We start from the raw sequence: 21,205 nt of genomic DNA, 5'->3' as shown, positions 1-21,205 counted from the left end.
TCTTTTTGCTGTCAAGGGCCATTTGGATATTTATAGAATCATTTGTGGGCCATGTGAAATGATCAGTTTAAAAACTAGCCTGCTATTGATTTATTGAATTTTGAGTCCTACCTGTGGTCACCAGGGCAGAGTCAAATCAAGTAACTTCTCCAGCCTTCTATGGCCCACAGGCCAGATGTCCCCCACCCCTGTCGAGCTGTCTTTTGAAGCAGAGTTCCTTATCACTGAAAGTAGTCATGCAAAGACCACATAATACCATATCTTTAGGAAAATCTTACATTTGATGAGAGGTTGACTGAGTTCATTACAAATCTAAGATTCTTCAATTCTTTGAAACATTATAAAATTAGTTTCTCCAATGTTCAATCCAAGTAAAGGTTTGAAATTGTGCAATATCTTTTTTTGATGTAATCAATAAAAACTTGACACCACTTGGCCTTGTACTTTCCTCTTGCTTCTTGAGAACAACATATTTCCCCACCTAATGCATCTTTTACATCAAGCAAAAGATATTTGTGTATATTTAGAACTATAACAAATATAAGATAACTTATCAGAGTAAAGGCAAACTTGAGTTTTCAGAAGTTCAAGTAGGTGACAAAGAAGAGACAAGAGAAGCCTTTGACACGGCAGTTCAGATGCTACTTGGGGTACCTACATCCCATATTGGAATACATGGGTTTGAGTCCCAACTCCACTTCTGATTCCAGCTTCCTGATAATGTACATCATGGGAAGCAGCAGGTGATGGCTCAGCAGGTGATGGCAAAGTATTTGAGTCCCTGCCACCTACATGGGTGACTTGGATGGGATTCCTGGCTCCAGCCTGGTCCAGCCACAGCTGTTGGGGTCACTTGGGGAGTGAACCAATGGATGGAAGATTCTCTCTCCCTCTCTCTCCCTCTCTCTCTCTCTCTCTCTCTCCCTTTCTCCTTCTCCCTCTCTCTTCACTCTGTTTTTCAAATATATAAAAGTAATAAACTTTTAAATATGTGAAATAATATGTTTCTAACACCAGAAATCAGACAAATTTAGCCTTTAGCTTTGGATTCAGACAAACCTGGGTTTGAATCCCAGGTCTTCCATTTATTACTTGAGTGACTTGGGACAAATTATTTAGTCCCTTTGAGCCCTGGTTTCCTGTTTTGCAAAATGGGGGAAATCAGAATTTATTAAGGGAGCTAAGGATAATGGCAAGTATAGGCAGAGGTGGTCCTCAGTGGCCAACATGTTCTACTTGTCTATACTCTAGCCATTGGTAGTGACAGGAACAGATATGTAATGTGCCTCTGGGTATGTTGTGATGTTTACAGTCATCCCAGTCAACAAAAACTGATGAACAGGACTGATATTTGCTGGTTTCATGTGTTTGTGGTGTGTGTGATCTAAGTCTTTTCCTGTCTCTTCTCAGGTATAAAGATTTTCCAGAATCTCTTCAATGCCAATCACAACACAAAGAGAAGAAGTTGAGCCCTTCACAAGTGGAAGGTAATGAGAATCATCTCAAAGTTAAAGCACAAACAATGCCCCTTGATAGATCTGATCCTCTCTTCTCTAAAAGAGATCTGGAATTTCAAGGGTTATCTACACTACCCTTGTCATTTAAGAGAGTGGAAAAAGAGGGAGGAAAAAATGTTGTGAAATGAGAGGGGATTGCTTTCAAATGGGCGTCTCTCTAGAACTTACAGTACTGACTAAATATTTTATTCTAAAAAGAACTTGTGGGTATGGAAAAGAATAAAAGCAAGGTCAACTATGAGTCAAGTAATGAAACAGTACAAACACAACTAATATTCCAGGATTTCTCAGAGAAAAAAATTCTAATAACAAAATGAGCTAACTTAAAATAAATATTTAAAGGCAACAGTGTCCTATAAGTGAGCAACACAATACATCGGACATCATCCTGACAAGAAGAGAGAAGATAGTTAAACCATGAATTTATTGAGTGAGTCATGTAAATGAAATGTGACGCAAGCTATGATAGAAGAAGCATAGAGTGTTGTGGGAGCATAAAGGAAAGTGTCCTATCTGGGCTTTGGAGCAGAGGAGAGTCCCAGAGAAAGCTGAATGGTGAGCAGGGGTGTGTCAGGCAAAGAGCACAGTGTTCCAGGCAGAAGGCACAGAGTCTTAAGTCTGGAAGAAGGGAAGGCCTTATGCACTGGAAAGGCTGAGTGAAGTCAAGCACGGCTGTGTTTGAATTCTGCAGAAGCTAAAGCTTCACCTCTCCAAATTAGGAACCAATTGAAAAATTAACATAGGAGAACAATCAGATTATCCTTTATTGCTAGGAAAGATGGTTGCGAAAATGTAAAGAATGGTCAAGATCAGCTTTGCTTTCCTAATTGTAAAACTGAGAGGAATCCTTAAGAATAACAGTTGATGGTTTTAAGAAAATTTTAAGCTTTCTAAAATGCCTTAATATAAGGTGATATTTATTTTAAGGTATTTCTTTTAATCAGATGTGGTAAGACAGGCAGACACAGAAGTGTCTGTCATGAAGGAAGATTGTTATACTGTCAGACCCCTAAGAATCAGGAAGCACAGCACACTATTCACAGAGCCACATGAAGACATACCAGGGTCAGACATGGGGTCAAGGGTTAGGGGTTGGGCACAGAATGTGGAAAACAGCCTTTAGTATGGTTTTCACAGAAAGAAATGGACAGACAGGTTTAGTATCAGCTAGTCTGTATGATTTCAGTGAGCCCTGGGCTCCAGGGGATATTCCTAGTTGTCTAAAACCTGGCCCTGGATTATTAGAAGAGGCCAATAGTGGCCCAGGGTGTAAGAGTCCAAGACAGCAAGTATTTGGGGGCTATAAGCTCTAGATTGTTGGGTTTGCATAAGACTCACAGCTAGTCTTTTGTTGTTGTTTTGTTTTTTCCATCTCTAGGAACTGACTAGTCCTCGGGGAGATGGTCCCTCTAAGGTCAACATAGCCCCAGATGTCAGAGCCTCAAATGTAGAAACTAGATATTGTGGTCACTCTAGTGCTTAATCCTCACAACTTTCCTATGAAATTCATTTTTTCATTAGTAACTGTTTAATGAATGCCTCAAAATCCCCCAACATCTCCCATCCTCACTCTCAGTTGATGGCTGTGCTTCCTACTTCCTTGAAAACAACTGAAGCAATCAATTCCCATGGACTCCCACCTCCTAACTCATTCTCTCCCTGCCAGTATCTGTGCCTACATAATCTGCCTTCTACCAGTTTCTTGAACAATTTAAACAAAAGAGAAATAAGAAAACAGGTATGCCACAGTGGATTAAGCCACTGCCTGCAATACTGGCAACCCATATTGGAGTGCCAACTCCAGTCCATCTATTCCACTTCCCGTCCAGCTCCCTGCTAATGCACCTGGGAAAGCTGTGGAAGATGGCCCAAGTGCTTGAGCCCCGCCACCTGTGTGGGAGACCTGCATGGAGTTCTTGGCTCCTGGCTTCAGCCTGGCCCAGCCATGGCTGTTGTGGCCATTTGGGGAATGAACTAGAAAATGGAAGATTCTCTCTCTCTTTCTCTGTCACTCTGCCTTTCAAATAAATAATCTTTAAAAAAGAATAATAAAGGTTTGAATCATAACCTAAAGTATAAATCATCCCAAGTCCATACTGCTAGAAATAAATGGTGGAATTTTAATATGAAGAAAAGACAAATGACCAAAATAGTGGTAGATAAAGGGAGAAATCAGATCATAATATATATTTTTTGAGGAAGAAATAAGAGTACCTTTGTATGAAAATAGCACCAATATAACATTGAAAAACTATTAGTGTTAGAAATAAGGATACCCTTTCTTGGTAACTTCTTTGAATGTGAGAGAAAAGATGGGCTCCAATGCATAATGGAGGGATTATCTCTAGTGTGAAGTTCATTTGTGCAACAGGAGGAAGGCAGAAGACGTGGGTACAGATGCTGGTAGGGAGGTAGATATAAAGATGGGAGTCTGTAAGAATTCTATGAGTATTTGTCTTTCTTTCCAATCCCCCTACCCAGCATGACTTCTTTATATTTTTATAGCACATACCACATTTATTTGAGGGTAGATATCTTTGTTTATTTAGTGAACTAATGTATCCTAAGCACTTAGAACAGCCTCTGGCACATAAAAAAGCATGAAATAAATATTTGCTGGTTAAGTTGCATGAATGAAGGATGAATGAATGCCTACTAACATGATAGAAATACTGGGGAGTGTGGGGAGCAGCCCGGACTGGACTGAGTTACTGGAATTAAGACTTATTCTATGCATCTGCTCTCCCACAATATGGCGCTGGGAGAGAAGTAAACAGCTTCCGCACAGCTGCCTCCAGTTCAACTAATAAACTGTAGGACTTGCTATTGATTGGAGGAGAGCAGCGTACTCGGCGTGTGGGCAGCCGAGTTAGGATTGGCGGAGGAGGACTATAAAGGAGGAGAGAGACGGCATGCACCAGGGAACATCTATGGGGAACATCTAGCTGAAGGAACACCCGTGCAGCCCCCGAGAGAACCGGCCGGCGGTGTGCCGCTCCCCTGCGGAAGTGGGGAATGTGGCCAGGGGGAACTGCCCTTCCACGGAGGTGGAAGGGATAGTAGCCAACCCGGGAAGAACCAGCAGCAAACCCGGGGAGGGCCGAGCAGACGAAAGAACAGCGCAGGGTCCTGTGTCGTTCCTCCACGAAGAGGGGGAGCGACAGGGAGGACAGTGCCGTGGCTCACTTGGCTAATCCTCCACCTGTGGCGCCGGCACCCTGGGTTCTAGTCCCGGTTGGGGCGCCGGATTCTGTCCCAGTTGCTCCTCTTCCAGTCCAGCTCTCTGCTGTGGCCCAGGAGTGCAGTGGAGGATGGCCCAGGTCCTTGGGCCCTGCACCCGCATGGGAGACCAGGAGAAGTACCTGGCCTCTGACTTCGGATGGGCGCAGCGCAATGGCCACAGCACGCCAGCTGTAGCGGCCATTTGGGGAGTGAACCAATGGAAAAGGAAGACCTTTTTCTCTGTTCTCCCTCTCTGTCTAACTCTGCCTGTCAAAAATAATAATAAAATAAAAATAAAAAAGTAATAAAAAAATTTTTAAAAATAAAAAGAAATACTGGGGAAAATATTAGGAGCTTTTGGAAAGTTCATGGAAAATTTGTATTATAAAAACTTTATACATGGATTTCAAATATTTTGAACCAAAATAAACTTAGCTTTTGATTCCACTTTTCCACAAACTTTTTAAAGCATACTCATAGAAACAAATTAGAGGTGATTTGGTTCTGGTCTTAGATATGCCTATCTTTTATTAAGAGGAAAACGTTACCTTTTCACACATAGGTAATATGATAGGATAACTACCATTATCTCCACAGGATTAGCCACTTTTGTACATAGAAATGCTAACACTTGAATGTGGTAAGAAATAAGTTTTATTCTTGTATCTTTTGGGATATACTTTATCTGTGCTTATTTCTTAATTCACTAATTTTAGAATATCTTGAGTATTTCTCTGAAAAAGCATTGGGTCTATACAAAACATTCACACACATACATATAATTTGTGTCAAATTTATGTTGCTACTCTAACAAATGATCACAGATTTAACATCTTAGAACAACACAAACTTACTAGTCCACAGTTCTACAGGTCAGAAGTCCAGTTAGGCTCAGCTGGTTTCTTTTCTCAGGTCTTATGGGGCCAAAATTAAGGTGTTGACCAATATAGGCTCTTATTTGGGGACTCTGAAAAAAGAATCTGCTTCCCATGCCATTTATATTTTTGGTAGAATTCTGTCCCTTGCAGTTGTAGGTCTGAGGTCCCAGTTCTCTTGCTGTCCATCAGCTGGGAGCCTCTCTCAGCCCCTTAGAGTTGCTGCTTTCCACATCACCATGTTGCCCCTTCATCTTCAATCCAGCAGTGGTAGGTCAAGTCCTTCTCATGCTCTGAATCTCCCTGACTTCGTCTGCTGTACCTCTCTTGCATCTCGGTTTGTAAGAGATCATGTAATCAGACTGTTCCACTCATAATTCAGTATAATCTATCATAATTGTGTCTAATGTTCCTTTTGTAGCATATTCACAGGTTCCAAGGATGTAAGGTATGGGCTTCTTTGGAAGACCACCCGCCTACCACATTTGGTTTTCTACTAATCAGTTCAAATACCAGGGAAGGACACTATCCTTTATAAGAAATGTCTGTTAACTCTTCATTTTTCTCTCAACATTTTTCCGGAACATGATCTCTAGCCAACTGTATTGTCTATGCTAGTCCCATTGACAATATATATATTTCTTCTTGAATAATTGTACTTACTAACATAATCCTTCTATACCCAGCCTTCCAACATGCCTACAACTTCTTCAACAAGGATAAAACTGGCTGTATTGATTTACATGGAATGATGTGTACTTTAGCTAAGTTGGGAATGAATCTAACCAAGCATGAAGTCTACAATGAATTAAAATGTGCTGATATTGATGGTGAGTATTTTGACTTCTTGTTATTTTTCTCATGAGATTTTTGTGAATACATATTTTGTGTCACTGACCATGTGTATGTGTGTGTGTATAAAATTTTATTTGAAAGACAGAGACAGACCAACAGAGACCTTCCTTCTGTTGTTTCACTCCCCAAATGTTTCCATCCCCCTGTAACTACATAAACATGAGAAATACATTCATTTATTTGCTGAAAGAGTATGTAGTAGTCCCCATTACCATGGTTTCAATTACCTGTGATCTGAAAATGTTAGTATTTGTCTTTACTCTTTGAAGAGAGACCATATTCACATACCTTTTCTCACAATACATTATTATAATTGTTATATTTTATCAGCTAATCTCTTAATGTCCCTAATTTATGAATTAAAATTTATCATAGGTATGTATGATAGAATATTATAAAACATAGCAAATGTAGAGTTCAGTACTATCAGGTATTGGGTAACCACTGGAGTCTTGGAACATATCCTCCATAGATAAGGGGGACTGTTTCTCCTTAAGAATATCAATGAGAGTTATGTGTATAAGTCATAAATCAAATTATAGTTATAAAATGCACTATTCTGGGTCCAGTGCTGTGATGTAGTAGGATAAGCCTCTGCTTGCAGTGTCAACATCCCATATGGGTGCCTGTTCTTGTCCTGGCTGCTCCTCTTCTAATCCAACTCTCTGCTTATGGCCTGGGAAAGCAGTGAAGGATTGCCCAAGTGCCTGGACCTCTGCACCTATGTGGAGAGACCCAAAAGAAGCTCCTGGCTCCTGGCTTCATATTGGCCCACCTCTGACCATTGCAGCCATTTGATGAGTGAACCAATGGATGGAAGACTGTTTCTCTCTCTCTCTTTCTCTCTCTCTCTCTAACTCTGCATCTCAAATAAATAAATAAAATATTTTTTAAAATGCACTATTCTTTGAAAAATCCTATGTGGAAGCTAAGAGTGATTGTCTTGTTTCAATATGAAATTCAGATTATATTTTGGAGGGCATTTTGAAATAACAGATACAAAAGCATTAACAACTTCAAAAATCACACATTTTATTTTCTTATTATTTTTTGTTTGTGTTTTCTTTTTCTATTTGACACATTTTCTTAGTGTAAGAAAATCTAAGCTCTATGTTTCTGTTTGATTCATAACAGTACAAATCTTCATTGCATCTTTAGGGCCCACCAGTATTGAATTTTTTTTTTTTTTTTTTTTTTTTTGACAGGCAGAGTGGACAGTGAGAGAGAGAGAAAGAGAGAAAGGTCTTCCTTTACTGTTGGTTCACCCTCCAATGGCCGCCGCGGCCAGCGCATCGCACTGATCTGAAGGCAGGAGCCAGGTGCTTCTCCTGGTCTCCCATGGGGTGCAGGGCCCAAGCACTTGGGCCATCCTCCACTGCACTCCCGGGCCACAGCAGAGAGCTGGCCTGGAAGAGGGGCAACCGGGACAGAATCCAGCACCCCGTCCGGACTAGAACCCGGTGTGCCGGCGCCGCAAGGCAGAGGATTAGCCTATTAAGCCATGGCGCCGGCTCAATATTGAATTTTTAAAAACCAGAAATCTTTTGTTGATATTTTTTATTTTTTAGCATATTTTTAATTCTGTGAACTTTTTTCAACTTTTTAAAAATTTACTGGCATTCCATTTGAAAGGCAGAAAAATAGAGATCTTCCATCTATTGGTTCACTCCCTGAATGCCTACAACAGGCAGGACTGGGCCAAGCTGAAGCCAGATGCCTTCAAGTCAATCCAGGTCCCCATATAGGTGGCAAGGACGCAAACATTTGACTCATTACCTGCTGCCTCCCAGGGTACACATTAGCAAGAAGCTGGATCCAAAGCAGGCAAGCCAGGACTTGAACCAGATACTCTGATATGGGGATATGGGTGACCCGTGGTGACTTAACCACTGTACCACACTCCCACTCCTGTTAAATAAAATTTTTAAAAAAGAAGAAAACCGGTGCTAACCTTAAACACAGCTCCAGCCCTACAATGATCTGGTTTTAAATGGTCTGGAGTATTTCAATCTTTATGTCAATATCTGTTGTGATAATTAAAATATATCTTAGCCTTGTTCTGAACCTTAGATTTCTGTTATAGGAGATGGGAAGGTGAACTTCTCAGACTTCGTAAAAGTGCTAACAGATAAGAACCGCTTCTTCAAAGCTGTAGGTAAGTAGAGGTCTTACTGAATGGATGGCAGGCAGTTGGGTAGCTACATAGTAAATTAACATTACTCAGGAACCCAGTCAGGAGACAAATCAGGAAAGTGTAGTTTGGGGTGTGGTTTACTTTTGTACTGCTCCTCCAAAACAATATTTAGAAGCAAATTGATGGTTTTGGAATTTTAACTTAAAAACCTCAAGCAGGCACTGGCATTACCTAAAGGCCTCCTACGGAAGACACTGCCCTCTGGCCTCAGAGAACACTCAAGGAGTGCATCTTCCATAGTGCCTGAATTGTTCACCAACTGCATGCTCCACTTTGGGAGGCATTCCTTTTACAAAAGGAATGTTTTGTTTTGGGGAAAACAAAAATGCTGTTTCTCATGCAAATTTGGGGTATGGAGCTTCCTCACCCTGGTGAAGCCTCTCTCCTCAGTGCTGAGAGTCTGCCAGAGGTTACCGCACTCTTGGGCAAGGTAATAGATAATAGGCAGGTATACTTGCAATATTGCTGGTACGCTCAAGATTTGTTTATGAGTTTAACAGGAAAATCTGTTACTCTAGGGTAAATACCTTCTAAATCCCAAATACTCTTACTGAAATCGGAGATGACCCCCTAAAATTTACACTGAAATGTGGCCCCTTAAAGTTCCCTAGAAATGCTATCTAGGGTGCCACATGCGCTACCGGAATTTGGGGTGCCTTACGATTCACCATGGGCTTATTACTAAATCCCCGATATTAATAAGCCCAAGAGGGTTCTTGCCTAATATTTAGAGAATTCTAAATACTGGCACAGATAAACAAGGCAGCATGGTACGTTTTAAACTTTTATTTAGTGAGAAAGATGCATAGGAGAGTGAGAGCTTATTTAGGGGAGAGAGGTGAATAGGGGTTCATACCAAGCACCAGGAACCAGCCACCTGGATGAGCATCTAGGCCAGGAAGCCTAGAGCACATGGCCCAAAGGCCATGTGCCCTGGAGGCGCAGGGCTACAGCAAGCCCCCTTCCTAGCAAGAGGCCAGGATATTCATATAATGAATTGCATAAATGATATTTATATCTGTATATGATCATATGTAATATATTACATATAATCAGTCCTATCTATCTAAATATCAGAGCAAGAGAGCGGGGGTATATGAGTAGCTGTTTCTTTGAAGTCTTAAAATTTACTACAATGTTGAAGCTGTTAAAATAATTATTGTAGTACAGGAAGTATTTGTGGCTAGGGACTAATGAGTAAAGAATTGATATAAATACTTGAAATCAGATTTACAACATAAAATGATGAAAGTCACCAAAAATTATTCTGAGCACTAAAATGCTAAGCATATAAAGAAATCTCCATAAAGGTGGTTACTTAATTTTATAACCCACTTCCAAAGGGGAGTGGTTAACCTGATTGGCTGGTGGGCACCCAGGTGTGGCCAGGTAGGGGAATGAGGTCACACAGGAGCACGGCAAAGGCGTGGTCTTCCAGTTCACAAATTTAACAATTTTAACCTGTATGCCTGCCTACTTCATTACTATATACCATTTGGAAAACCTACTCATAAGATATGAGCCATCCTTAGGCCAAAAAGTTACTGCCTACAGGTACTGCAATAGTAAATGGGCACTACCTACACACCTCAGATATGCTTATCAACAATTCCATTGCCTAGATAGAAGAGCAAGACTATAATCCTTCCTAACAGTTTCTTGTTATGTTTACAGAAGTAATTGAGCTAGAAGTATTTTTCATTTTATTTTAATTATTCCATGATTATTCTGTCTACTCAGCAATCAAAATGACCTTTCTACCAAGTAGAACAGATTTTTAATGCTTTACTGTATCACTAGGCTGTGAGGCTGTGACTTGATATTATTAAAAATACTCGGGGAAAAAAACTGTCAGTTTATTACTTTTGTGATAGACAATTTGTTCAGAACACGTTTTGAAATCTCTTTTTTTTTTTTTTTTTTTTTAACGTCTCTAGTTCCGGAAAAGGGAATCTGTTCAGATTTTGCTGGCAACCCAGGGATCCTATTGTTTGAAATCCTATCAAAGCTTGTAGAGACCTCAGCCCTACCGCGAAAGGCTATAATGGAAATAGTAAGGTAAGTGGCAAGGACAGAAGCAAAAATGGCCTTATCAGAAGAAGTATGAGGATTGTAACATGGCAGTAACACGGCTGTTACTCTCTGTGGAGTACTCTCTCTGGAGTAACAGCTACTCCACAGGCTCTGGTCCAAAACAAAGAAGGTATCTGAGCGAAACTCAGGACACCACTGTCCTGCCCAGCTCGGAAATTGCAAGGCTGACTTCAGATCATTTCAGGGTCCCACTGGGGGTCTATGGTAGTCCATAAAGTTTCTTCTGCCCCAGGCCAAAGAATCCCAGCAGAAAAAGACTTTTCTAGGGATGACTTTGGGTGGGTTGGAAATCCAGTTTGGAATACAAGAATCTCATTCACACTGAGCTATCAGCCACTCTCAAGAGTCCTCTCACGGATGGCCCAGGTGCTTGGGCCCTGCACCCCATGGGAGACCAGGAAAAGCACCTGGATCCTGGCTCCTGCCATCGGATCAGCGCGGTGCGCCGGCTGCAGCGGCGGCCATTGGAGGGTGATCCAACGGCAAAGGAAGACCTTTCTCTCTCTCTGTCTCTCTCTCTCACTGTCCACTCTGCCTGTCAAAAAAAAAAAAAAAAAAAAAAGAGTCCTCTCACTCTTGAGACGAAGTACAGCAAGTCGGGACCTCCAAAAATAGCATTTGGGTTGAGCAGAGCCAGAATTAGACTTGAGAATAAAGGATGAGGAAACGTTCTCTCACACAATTATGTTCATTTACTCCAGCAAATAGCACTAAAAATAAAAGTCTGCAAGTTATATTTATCATTGTATTAAATAAATCAGACAAATGTTATCATTGCTGATGTTAATGTTAATTGTTAATGTATAAGCCTTCTTATATCCTACTTAGACCTAAAATTATAGAATATCAAGAACAATATAAAAATATTCTTCTGCCCCTCAGTAGTAGTATCTTTATTCTATCAAATTTCTCTGTCAGATATAGAACAGAGAGTATAGAAAATTCTACTTTTCATTCTAATTGAAAGACAATTATTTAAATACCTGCTTTTAATACACAGTTAGTTTTAGCACACGGCTTACTTCTTAACCTCAATTTACTCATTTGAAGAGAATACTAGCCACTTTGAATGACAATTGTGGGAATGATATATGATATTAGGAAAATTCACTAGCTTAAGAGAAAAAAAAATACTAATACACAGTTAAAAGATCCTTGATGCATCATGTTACTGACATAAAAACAGACACATAAACAAATAGAATAGAATAGAAAGCCCAGAAATAAAGCCATGCACCTACATCTAACGAATTCTCAACAAAGGCACCAAGAACACACAGTGGAGAAAAAAACAGTCTATTCAATAAATGGTGCTGGGAAAATCAGATATCCATATTCAGAAGAACGATTGATCTCTGTCCCTTACCCCATACAACTCAAGGCCTTTTGAAAAGATAAATTAACAAACCTTTAGCTAGACTAATCAAGAAAAACAGAAAGGGTACAAGTAAGTAAAATCAGACATGAAAAAGGAGGCAATGTGACTGTCAGCAAAGACTGCTATGAGCAGGTGTATGAAAAACCTACCACAGAAGAAAAAATTAAAGTTACCCCCAGAAAAAAAAAAAAAAAAGAAAAACCTAAAAGAAATGGATAAATTTCTGGGCACACTTAACCTACCAAAATTGAACTAGGCAAACATGGAAAACCTGAACAGACCAACAGTGAGTAGTAAGATTGAATTAGTAGTCAAAAGTCTCCCAAAGAAAAGCCCAAGACCAGATGGCTTCATTGCCAATCTTTTCCAAACTTTTAAGTAAGAACTTACACCAATTCTTCAAAAAAAAAAAAAATCGGAAGGAAAGGAACTCTTCCAAGCTCATTCTTCAAGGCCAGCATTACTCTGATACCAAAACAAAACAAGGACAAAACAAAAACAAACTATAAACCAATATCCATGATGAACATAGACAGAAAAATCATCAACAGAATGAATACTAGCAAAGGGATACCAACAGCACATCAAAAAGATCATTCATCATGATCAAGTAGAATTTATCCTAGGGATCCAACAATGGTTCAACATACACAAATGAATACACATAACATATCACATCAACATATTATCAACATTACCAATATCCAACAAAATGAAGAATAAAAATCATAATGTCAAAAAAGATGCAGAAAAAGCACTTGATAAAATTCAAAATCCCTTCATGACAAATCCCTGAACAAATGAGTTATACAGGAAAATCTCAATGTAATAAATTTTTCATATTGTAAACCCACAGCCAGCATCATACTGAAGGGGGAACAGCTGAAAGCATTTTCTTTATGAACTAGAACCTCAGTGAGTTAAGCCACCACTAGTATGCAGACATCCCCCATATCAAACTGCCAGTTCAAGTCCTGGCTGCTCTACTTCTGGTCCAGCTCCTGGCTAATGAACCTGGAAAAGCAGCAGAAAATAGCTCAAATACTTGGGCCCATGCTACCCATATGGGGAGACCCACGGGGAATTCCAGACTCCTGGCTTTGGCCTAGCCAGGTCCTGGCCATTGTAGCCATTTAAGGATTGAACCAGCAAGTGGGAGATAGTCTCCCTCTCCTTCCCCCTCCCCTTCTCCTCCTCTCCCTCCCTCTCTCTCTCCCTTCTTCTTTCTGATCTCAATTTCCCTCTCTCCCCACCCTGTCATTCTGCTTTTCAAATAAAGAAAGAAAGAAATCTTTTAAATAGATAAGATCTGTAACAAGACAAGGATATCCGCTCTCATCACTCCAATAGAGTACTGAAAGTATTAGAGCAATTGGGAAAGAGGAAATAAAAGACATAGGAAGGGAGGAAGTCAGATTGTCCCCCTTTGCAGAAAGACTCCACCCAAAGACTACTAGAACTGATAAATTCAGTAATGGTGCAGGATACAAAACCAACATACAAAAATTGGTAGCATTTTATACATCAATAATGGACTTATTGAGAAACAAATCACAAAAGCAGTCCCACTGACAATAGCTACAAAAAATTAAAAGGAATAAATTTAACCAAGGAAATAAAAGATCTCCACAATGAAAATCACTGATGAAATTAATTGGAGAAGACACAAAGAATGGAAAGACCTCACATATCCATGGATTGAAAGAATTAATGTTAGAATGTCCGTACCACCTGAAGCAATTTGTAGATTTAATGCAAGCCCCATTAAAACTCATTACATTCCTCACATAACTAGAAAAATAATCCTAAAATCCATAAAGAACCACAGAACCACAAAGCAACTGAGTACAGCAAAAAACAAAATTGGAAGCATCCCAATACCAAGCCTTAGTAACCTAAACTGTATTGGTACTGACATAAAAATAGAAACACAGACCAGTAAAACATGATGGAGATCTCAGAGATAAATCTACACATTTTCAGCTAACTGATTCTCGACAAAGCTGCCAAAAACACACATTGGAGAAAGGATAGCCTCTTCAATAAATGGTGCTGGGAAAACTGGACATCCATATAGAAAAGACTGAGACTTGATCCCTGTCTCTCACATTATACAAAAAATCAACATAAAATGGATCAAAGAGGGCCGCCTGCCGTGGCATAGTGGATGAAGCTGCCACCTGCAGAGCCAGCATCCCATATGGGCACCAGTTCGAGTCCTGGCTGTTCCACTTCCAATCCAGCTCTCTGATGTGGCGTGGGAGGGCAGTGGAAGATGGCCCAAGTCCTTGGGCCCCTGCACCCACGTGAGACCCAGAAGAAGCTCCTGGCTCCTGGCTTCAAATTGGCCCAGCTCCAACCCTTGCAGCCATCTTGTAAGTGAACCATCAGATGGAAGACCTCTCTCTCTCCCTCTGCCTCTGCCTCTCTGTAACTCTGCCTTTCAAATAAGTAAATAAATATTTTTTAAAATGTATTAAATAATTAAACAAAATATATGAAACAATGAGAAAAAATATATAGGAAACACTTTAAGACATAAGTGTAGGCGATGATTTTTTGGATAAGACCCCAAAAGCATAGGCAACAAAAGCAAAAATGGACAAATGGGATTACATCAAACTGAAAAGTTTGTGCAGTGCAAAGGAAGAAATCAACAGAATAAAGAAACAACCATAAAAACTACTAAAAAAAAATGAAATAGAAGATATCATCTGACAAAGGATTAATACCCAAAATAACTCAAAAACTCATCAAAAAAGAAATAATTCATTTAAAAAATGAGTAAATGGGGGTAGACATTCAAGCTAGAAATTAAAGACTGGTGAAGATGCCTGCATCCTGGAACAGAAAACTGTATAGAGTGGATTCAATGCCCAAACTTAGCTCCTGACTCCAGCTTCCAGCTAATGCGTTTCCTGGGATGCAGCAGTGATTCCTCGGGTAAGTGGTTTCCTGGCACCCATGTGGAAGACCCAGCTCCCAGCTCAGCCCCACACAACCCATCTTTTGTGACACCTGGGGAGTAAACCAGCAGATGGCAGCACTATCTCTCTGTCTATGTATCTCCCCCTTCTTTCTTTCTCTCTCTTCCTCTCAAATAAATGAAAAAAATTTAATGGGGAAATTATCTGAATAAATATTTCTCAAAAAAAAGTATAAACAATCACATATATATGAAAAAATATTCAACACCACTAATCATCAGGGAAATATAAATCAAAACCACAATGAGAGTGTTGTGGCACAATGTGTTAAGTTGCTGCTTGGGACTCACACATCACACGTCAGAGTTCCTAGGATTGAGTGCTGCCTCCATTTCTAATCCAGCTTCCTGCCAATGTGCCTGGGAAGCAGCAGCAGATGATCCCAAGTATTTAGGTTCCTGCCACTCATGCGGGAGTCCAGGATAGAGTTCCTAACTCCTGGCTTCAGCCTCGCCCAGCCCTGGTTGTTGCAGGCATTTGTATAGTGAACCAGAGGATGGGAGATATCCCTGTCTGCCTCTCTCTCTCTCTCTCTCAATCTGCCATTCAAACATAATTAAACAATGAATGCTGGCAAAGATGAGAAAAGGGACATACACTTGATGGGAATGTAAATTAGTACAGTCAAATGGAAAACAGTATGCAAGAATACTAGAAATAGAAGGACTATATGATCCAAAGTAGGTATATATCCAAAGGAAAAGAAATAAGAGGTAATTACCTCCGATTCCTAATGCAGCCCAGGTATACAATCAACATAGGTGTCCATCAACAAATCAATGGATAATGGAAATATGGTTTATTTCCACAATGGAATATTATTCATCCATAAAAAATAATGAAATCCTGTCATTTGTAACAACATGGTTTGAACTGGAGGACATTATGCTGATTGAAACAAGTCAGGTACAGAAAGACAAATACTGCCTGTTTTCATTTCTATGTAGAAGCTAAAGGGTTGATCTTGGAGTTGGACCTCTAATAGGTAAAGCCGCTGCCTGCAGCACCGGCATCCCATTTGTACACCAGTTCGAGTCCCGGCTGCTCTACTTCCAATCTAGCTCCCTGCTAATGTGCCTGGGAAAGCACCAGAAGATGGCCCAAGTTCTTGGGCCCTTGCACTCATGTGGGAGACCCAGAAGAAGCTCCTGGCACCTTCCTTCAGCCTGGCCCAGTCCTGGCCATTGTGGCCATCTGGGGAATATAGCAGTGGATGGAGGATCTCTCTCTCTCTCTCTGGCTCTCCTTCTCTGTAACTTTGACTTTAAAATAAATGAATAAACCTTTTGAAAAAAAAGTTGCTCTCAGAGAATAGAATGGTGATAGAATAGGCTTGGAATAAGGGGATGCAAAGAGGACAGTTAATGAGCTCAAGGGTACAACTTGATAGGAGGAAAAATTCCTAATGTAACAGTCAGGTAACTATGATTGACAGCATTTAATTTTATATTTCAAAAATCACTCACTAGAATTTTGAATATTTCCCACATAAAGAAAATAAAAATATTGAAGTTCTGGATAAACAGATTACCCTGATCTTATTACACATTGTACAAAGAGACTTCAAAAAGTTTGTGGAAAAATGGAATTACAAGATAATTTTATTTTACTGTAAAAACACTTGACATCTATGAATAGTGTTGCATAATACATATTTCCGTGAACTTTCTGAATAATAAAATAATTTTATTAGGTGAATTATTTTGTATTGAAATATCCTTTTTTTCTTTTGAGAGAGAGAGGCAGAGAGGGACAGTGAGAGACAGTCAAAGTTCCCATCTGCTGATTCATTCCCCAGATGCCTGCAGTAGCCCCTGGAGGAAGGAATTCAACCCAGGTCTCCCACATGGGTGACAAGAGTCCAATTCATGGAGCCATCACTGCTCCTCTCAGGCTCTGCATTAGCAGGAGCTAGAGTCAGGATCAGAGCCTAGGCACTCGGATGTGGGACAAGGGCATCTTAACTGGTATCACTACTAGGCCAAACACCAGTCCCAGAAACTTAGATTGTAACTCATTTTTCCAAGAACATTTTCAATTACCCTGGTAGACATGTATTGAAATATCACTTTGGGCCGGCGCCGTGGCTCAATAGGCTAATCCTCCGCCTTACGGCGCCGGCACACTGGGTTCTAGTCCCGGTCGGGGCACCGGATTCTGTCCCGGTTGCTCCTCTTCCAGGCCACCTCTCTGCTGTGGCCAGGGAGTGCAGTGGAGGATGGCCCAAGTGCTTGGGCCCTGCACCTGCATGGGAGACCAGGAGAAGCACCTGGCTCCTGCCATCGGTTCAGTGTGGTGCGCCGGCTGCAGCGCACCGGCTGCGGCAGCCATTGGAGGGTGAATCAACGGCAAAAGGAAGACCTTTCTCTCTCTCTCTCTCTCACTGTCCACTCTGCCTGTCCAAAAAAAAAAAAAAAACAAAACAAAACACATTGTATCCTGTTATGTTATTTCCCTTCCAATTATTTTTAAAAGATTTACTTATGTGTGTATTTATTTATTACAGGCAGAGTGACAGAGAAAGAGAGGGAGAGACATAGAGAGGAGGATTTTCCGTCTCCTGACTCACTCCCCAAATGGCCGCAACAGCCAGGGCTTGGCTAGTCCAAAGCCACAAGCCGGGAGCTCCCACCTGAGTGGCAGGGACTCGGGTTCTTGAGTCCTGCTCTGCTGCCTTCCCAGACACATTAGTAGGGAGCTGGATCATCCGCAGAGCAGCCAGGACTCCAGTGGCACCCTGATTTGGGATGCCAGTGTCAGCTTAACCTGCTGCACCACAATGCTGGCCCCAGTGTGTCCGATTAGTATGTATCAATCTTTTAAAAATTTCAGATCCCTTTAATAAAGCAAGTCTCCAGACAGTTACCTGACAGTGGAGCTCCCACTCAATCAGACCCACATAGCAGAGTTGCTAACTGGCTTTAAAGAGTGACTACTGGGGCCGGCGCTGTGGCGCAGTAGGTTAATCCTCTGCCTGCGGCACTGGCATCCCACTGCTCCACTTCTGATCCAGCTCTCTGCTAAGGTCTGGGAAAGCAGTAGAAGCTGGCAAAAGTCCTTGGGCGCCTGCAACCACGTGGGAGACACGGAAAGAAGCTCCTGGCTCTGGCTCTTGCAGCCAGCTGGGGAGTGAACCAGCGAATGGAAGACTCTCTCTCTCTCTCTCTCTCTCTCTCTCTGCCTCTTCTCTTTCTGTGTAACTCTGACTTTCAAATAACGAAATAAATAAAATTTTTAAAAAAGAAAATTAAAAAAAAAACACACACACAAAAAAAGAGTGACTACTCTTGCTCTGACATATGAATAGACATCCAAGGATTAGGAGATATTTAAGGAAAATCTGGGTTGTCAAAGAAAGATTAAAACAGAAAGAAAGAAGGAGGTGAAGAATGGATTCAGGAACCAGAGATAATGCATTACATAGAAGAATATTATAAGATTTTCTAAGAGATGAGAGTTTGCATTCATGAAATAAGAACAGGAAACTATATAAAATAAATAATCAAATGAGAACCAAAACACAAAGTTGAAGCTCTTGGAAATTAAAATAGGAGAGTACAAATGAAATATTCCATTCCGGAAATATCTCAGAATATTAAAGACAGAGAAAAAATTAAAAAGGTAAGAAAATCAATCCAACATTAAATAATAATCTTTCAAGACAGTGAACAAGAAAACCAAACGAAGGAAGGAAATTTTTTTATTTTTTTAGAAAATTTTATTTAATATAAATTTTGAAAGTACAACTTTTGGATTATAGCGGTTTTCCCCCCATAACCACCCTCCCACCCACAAACCATCCCATCTCCCACTCCCTCTCCCATCCCATTCTTCATCAAGATTCATTTTTAATTATCTTTATATATGGAAGATCAACTTAGTATATACTAAGAAAAGATTTCAACAGTTTGCACCCACACAGACACACAAAGTATAAAGTACTGTTTGAAGACTAGTATTACCGTTAATTCACATAGTACAAGACATTAATGACAGAGATCATTTTAGTTACCAGGGAAAAAAAAACTCTAAAAGCCTCCAATAAGGAAAAAATATTTTTTCTATACAAAAAAGGAACATAAGACTTCTGGAATACAAAAGACAGTGGACCAATGCATGAAGAAAAATGATTTCCAACCTAACCTATCAAACTGTTCAAAGTATAAAGGTGAAGAAAATTTTGGATTATCAAAGCTCAAAGAGTTTTCTTATACATTATTCCTCAGGAAGCTCCTACAGGATACACCTTCCCCCAGGAGGAAGAATACACAATAAACTGGAAGGCACAGCATCCACCAAACAGGAGATACAAATAGGAGAGAGGCAGAGGGATTTCCTCCCCGGAGAATGGTGAAGAAAATGTCTGGGTCAAGAGCCAAAAGATCTCTTCAATACAACAGTGGAACATACAGAAATCCTGGTGTGTTTGAATACAGATCTTACCAAGAACCAGAGTACCAACACACCTTCCATGTGTTGAGTTTTTACTTTGCTTCACATTCTGTCCTAAGGTCTTTGCATGTGTGACTTCATTTACTCCTCATACTGATACTGTGAAGTAGAGAGCTACTCAGACACCCGGATAATGGAACTGAATGATGTGCCTAAAGTACACGGCTAGAATTGTTCAGTGAATTCACTGAAATCTCGGGAAAGCTGTGAAACCTGAGACAGCACCACTGTTGGTAGGTGAAGGAAATGTGTGAAGAGTGGGCTCACCCAGGATATCTCAGGGCCTCCATGCAGGCTTGATTTTTTATTTTGGATATATATAATATTTCCATTTATTAAACTTCTTAATATCATGTTGCTAAAAATATCTCTCCTATATTTTTAGATATACCCCAAAATTCTGCATAACTGGACTATGCAAATATAGTAGGATTATATAACTTGTAGGAACAAAAGCACAGATAAGACAATGGCTTGATTATGAAATATACATGAGGGGCCAGCGCCATGGCACAGTAGGTTAATCCTCTGCCTGGGGCGACGGCATCCCATATGGGCACCAGTTCTAGTCCTAGCAGCTCCACTTCCGATCCAGCTCTCTACTGTGGTCTGGGAAAGCAGTAGAAGGTGGCCCAAGTCCTTGGGCCCCTGAACCCACATGGGAGACCCTGAAGAAACTCCTGGCTCCTGGCTTCAGATCGGCGCAGCTCCAGCCATTGCGGCCATCTGGGGAGTGAACCAGTGGATGGAAGACCTCTCTCTCTGTCTCTCCCTCTCACTGTCTGTAACTCTACCCCTCAAATAAATAAATAAATAAATCTTTTGAAAAAAAGAAACATACATGAAACAATTAGTGTAAATACGGTATACAACTGTCAAACAAAGATCAGAATTTCAGGAAAAAAGGAAGGCTATAGGCTAGAGAAGAAGTCTTCTAGCATAAGTATGTGTCATAGTCACCTGGGGTGATTTCTAAGACATTAAACTCAGCACTGATGATTTAGTAGACTTACAAGTATGGCCTAAGATTTGTATTTTTTTTTTATTTTTTTATTTTTTGACAGGCAGAGTTAGACAGTGAGAGAGAGAGACAGAGAGAAAGGTCTTCCTTCCGTTGGGTCACCCCCTAAATGGCTGCTACGGCCGGCGTGCAGCGCCGATCTGAAGCCAGGAGCCAAGTGCTTCTCCTGGTCTCCCATGGGGTGCAGGGCCCAAGCACTTGGGCCATCCTCCACTGCCTTCCCGGGCCACAACAGAAAGCTTGACAGGAAGAGGAGCAACTGGGACAGAATCCGGTGCCCCGACCGGGACTAGAACCCAGAGCGCCGGCACTGCAGGCAGAGGATCAACTAAGTAAGCCGCGGCACTGGCTGTAGAATTTGTATTTCTAACAAGTTCCCAGTGGTGCCAAGAACTATATACAGAGGATATAGACCATAATTTGAGGGGAAGAAAAGCTGAACCTCAAAGGAGCTGGTGTGAGTTAAATGACATTAAGAGAACTAAAATTATTTTCAAGGTGAGGACATTGTGGATAGTTGGGCTCAGGTAGGCAAAGACGTATCTGATTATAAATGAGTCTAGAGTCAGAATGCTGCAGTCACATCTGTGCAACCGTGGCTGCAGTACAC

The 21,205-nt window shown here is 40.8% G+C and overlaps 1 protein-coding gene across 1 annotated transcript in view; it reads left to right on the top strand.

The window, feature by feature from the left end:
• Positions 1-21,205, top strand: part of EFCAB3 (EF-hand calcium binding domain 3) — a 60,559-nt gene that overhangs the window by 27,817 nt on the left and 11,537 nt on the right. The window contains exons 13-16 of the mRNA XM_051825081.3: positions 1,411-1,487; positions 6,301-6,444; positions 8,553-8,624; positions 10,601-10,721. Of these exons, the coding sequence (XP_051681041.3) occupies positions 1,411-1,487; positions 6,301-6,444; positions 8,553-8,624; positions 10,601-10,721 (414 nt within the window). The remainder of the gene's footprint in view (positions 1-1,410; positions 1,488-6,300; positions 6,445-8,552; positions 8,625-10,600; positions 10,722-21,205) is intronic.

The sequence above is a fragment of the Oryctolagus cuniculus genome, chromosome 17 (genome assembly GCF_051225735.1).
Source record: "Oryctolagus cuniculus isolate XC-2025 breed Fujian yellow rabbit chromosome 17, ASM5122573v1, whole genome shotgun sequence".
Lineage (NCBI taxonomy): Eukaryota > Metazoa > Chordata > Mammalia > Lagomorpha > Leporidae > Oryctolagus > Oryctolagus cuniculus.
The sequence above is the reverse complement of the archived record's forward strand: the minus strand, read 5'-3'. Positions and strand labels throughout refer to the sequence as shown.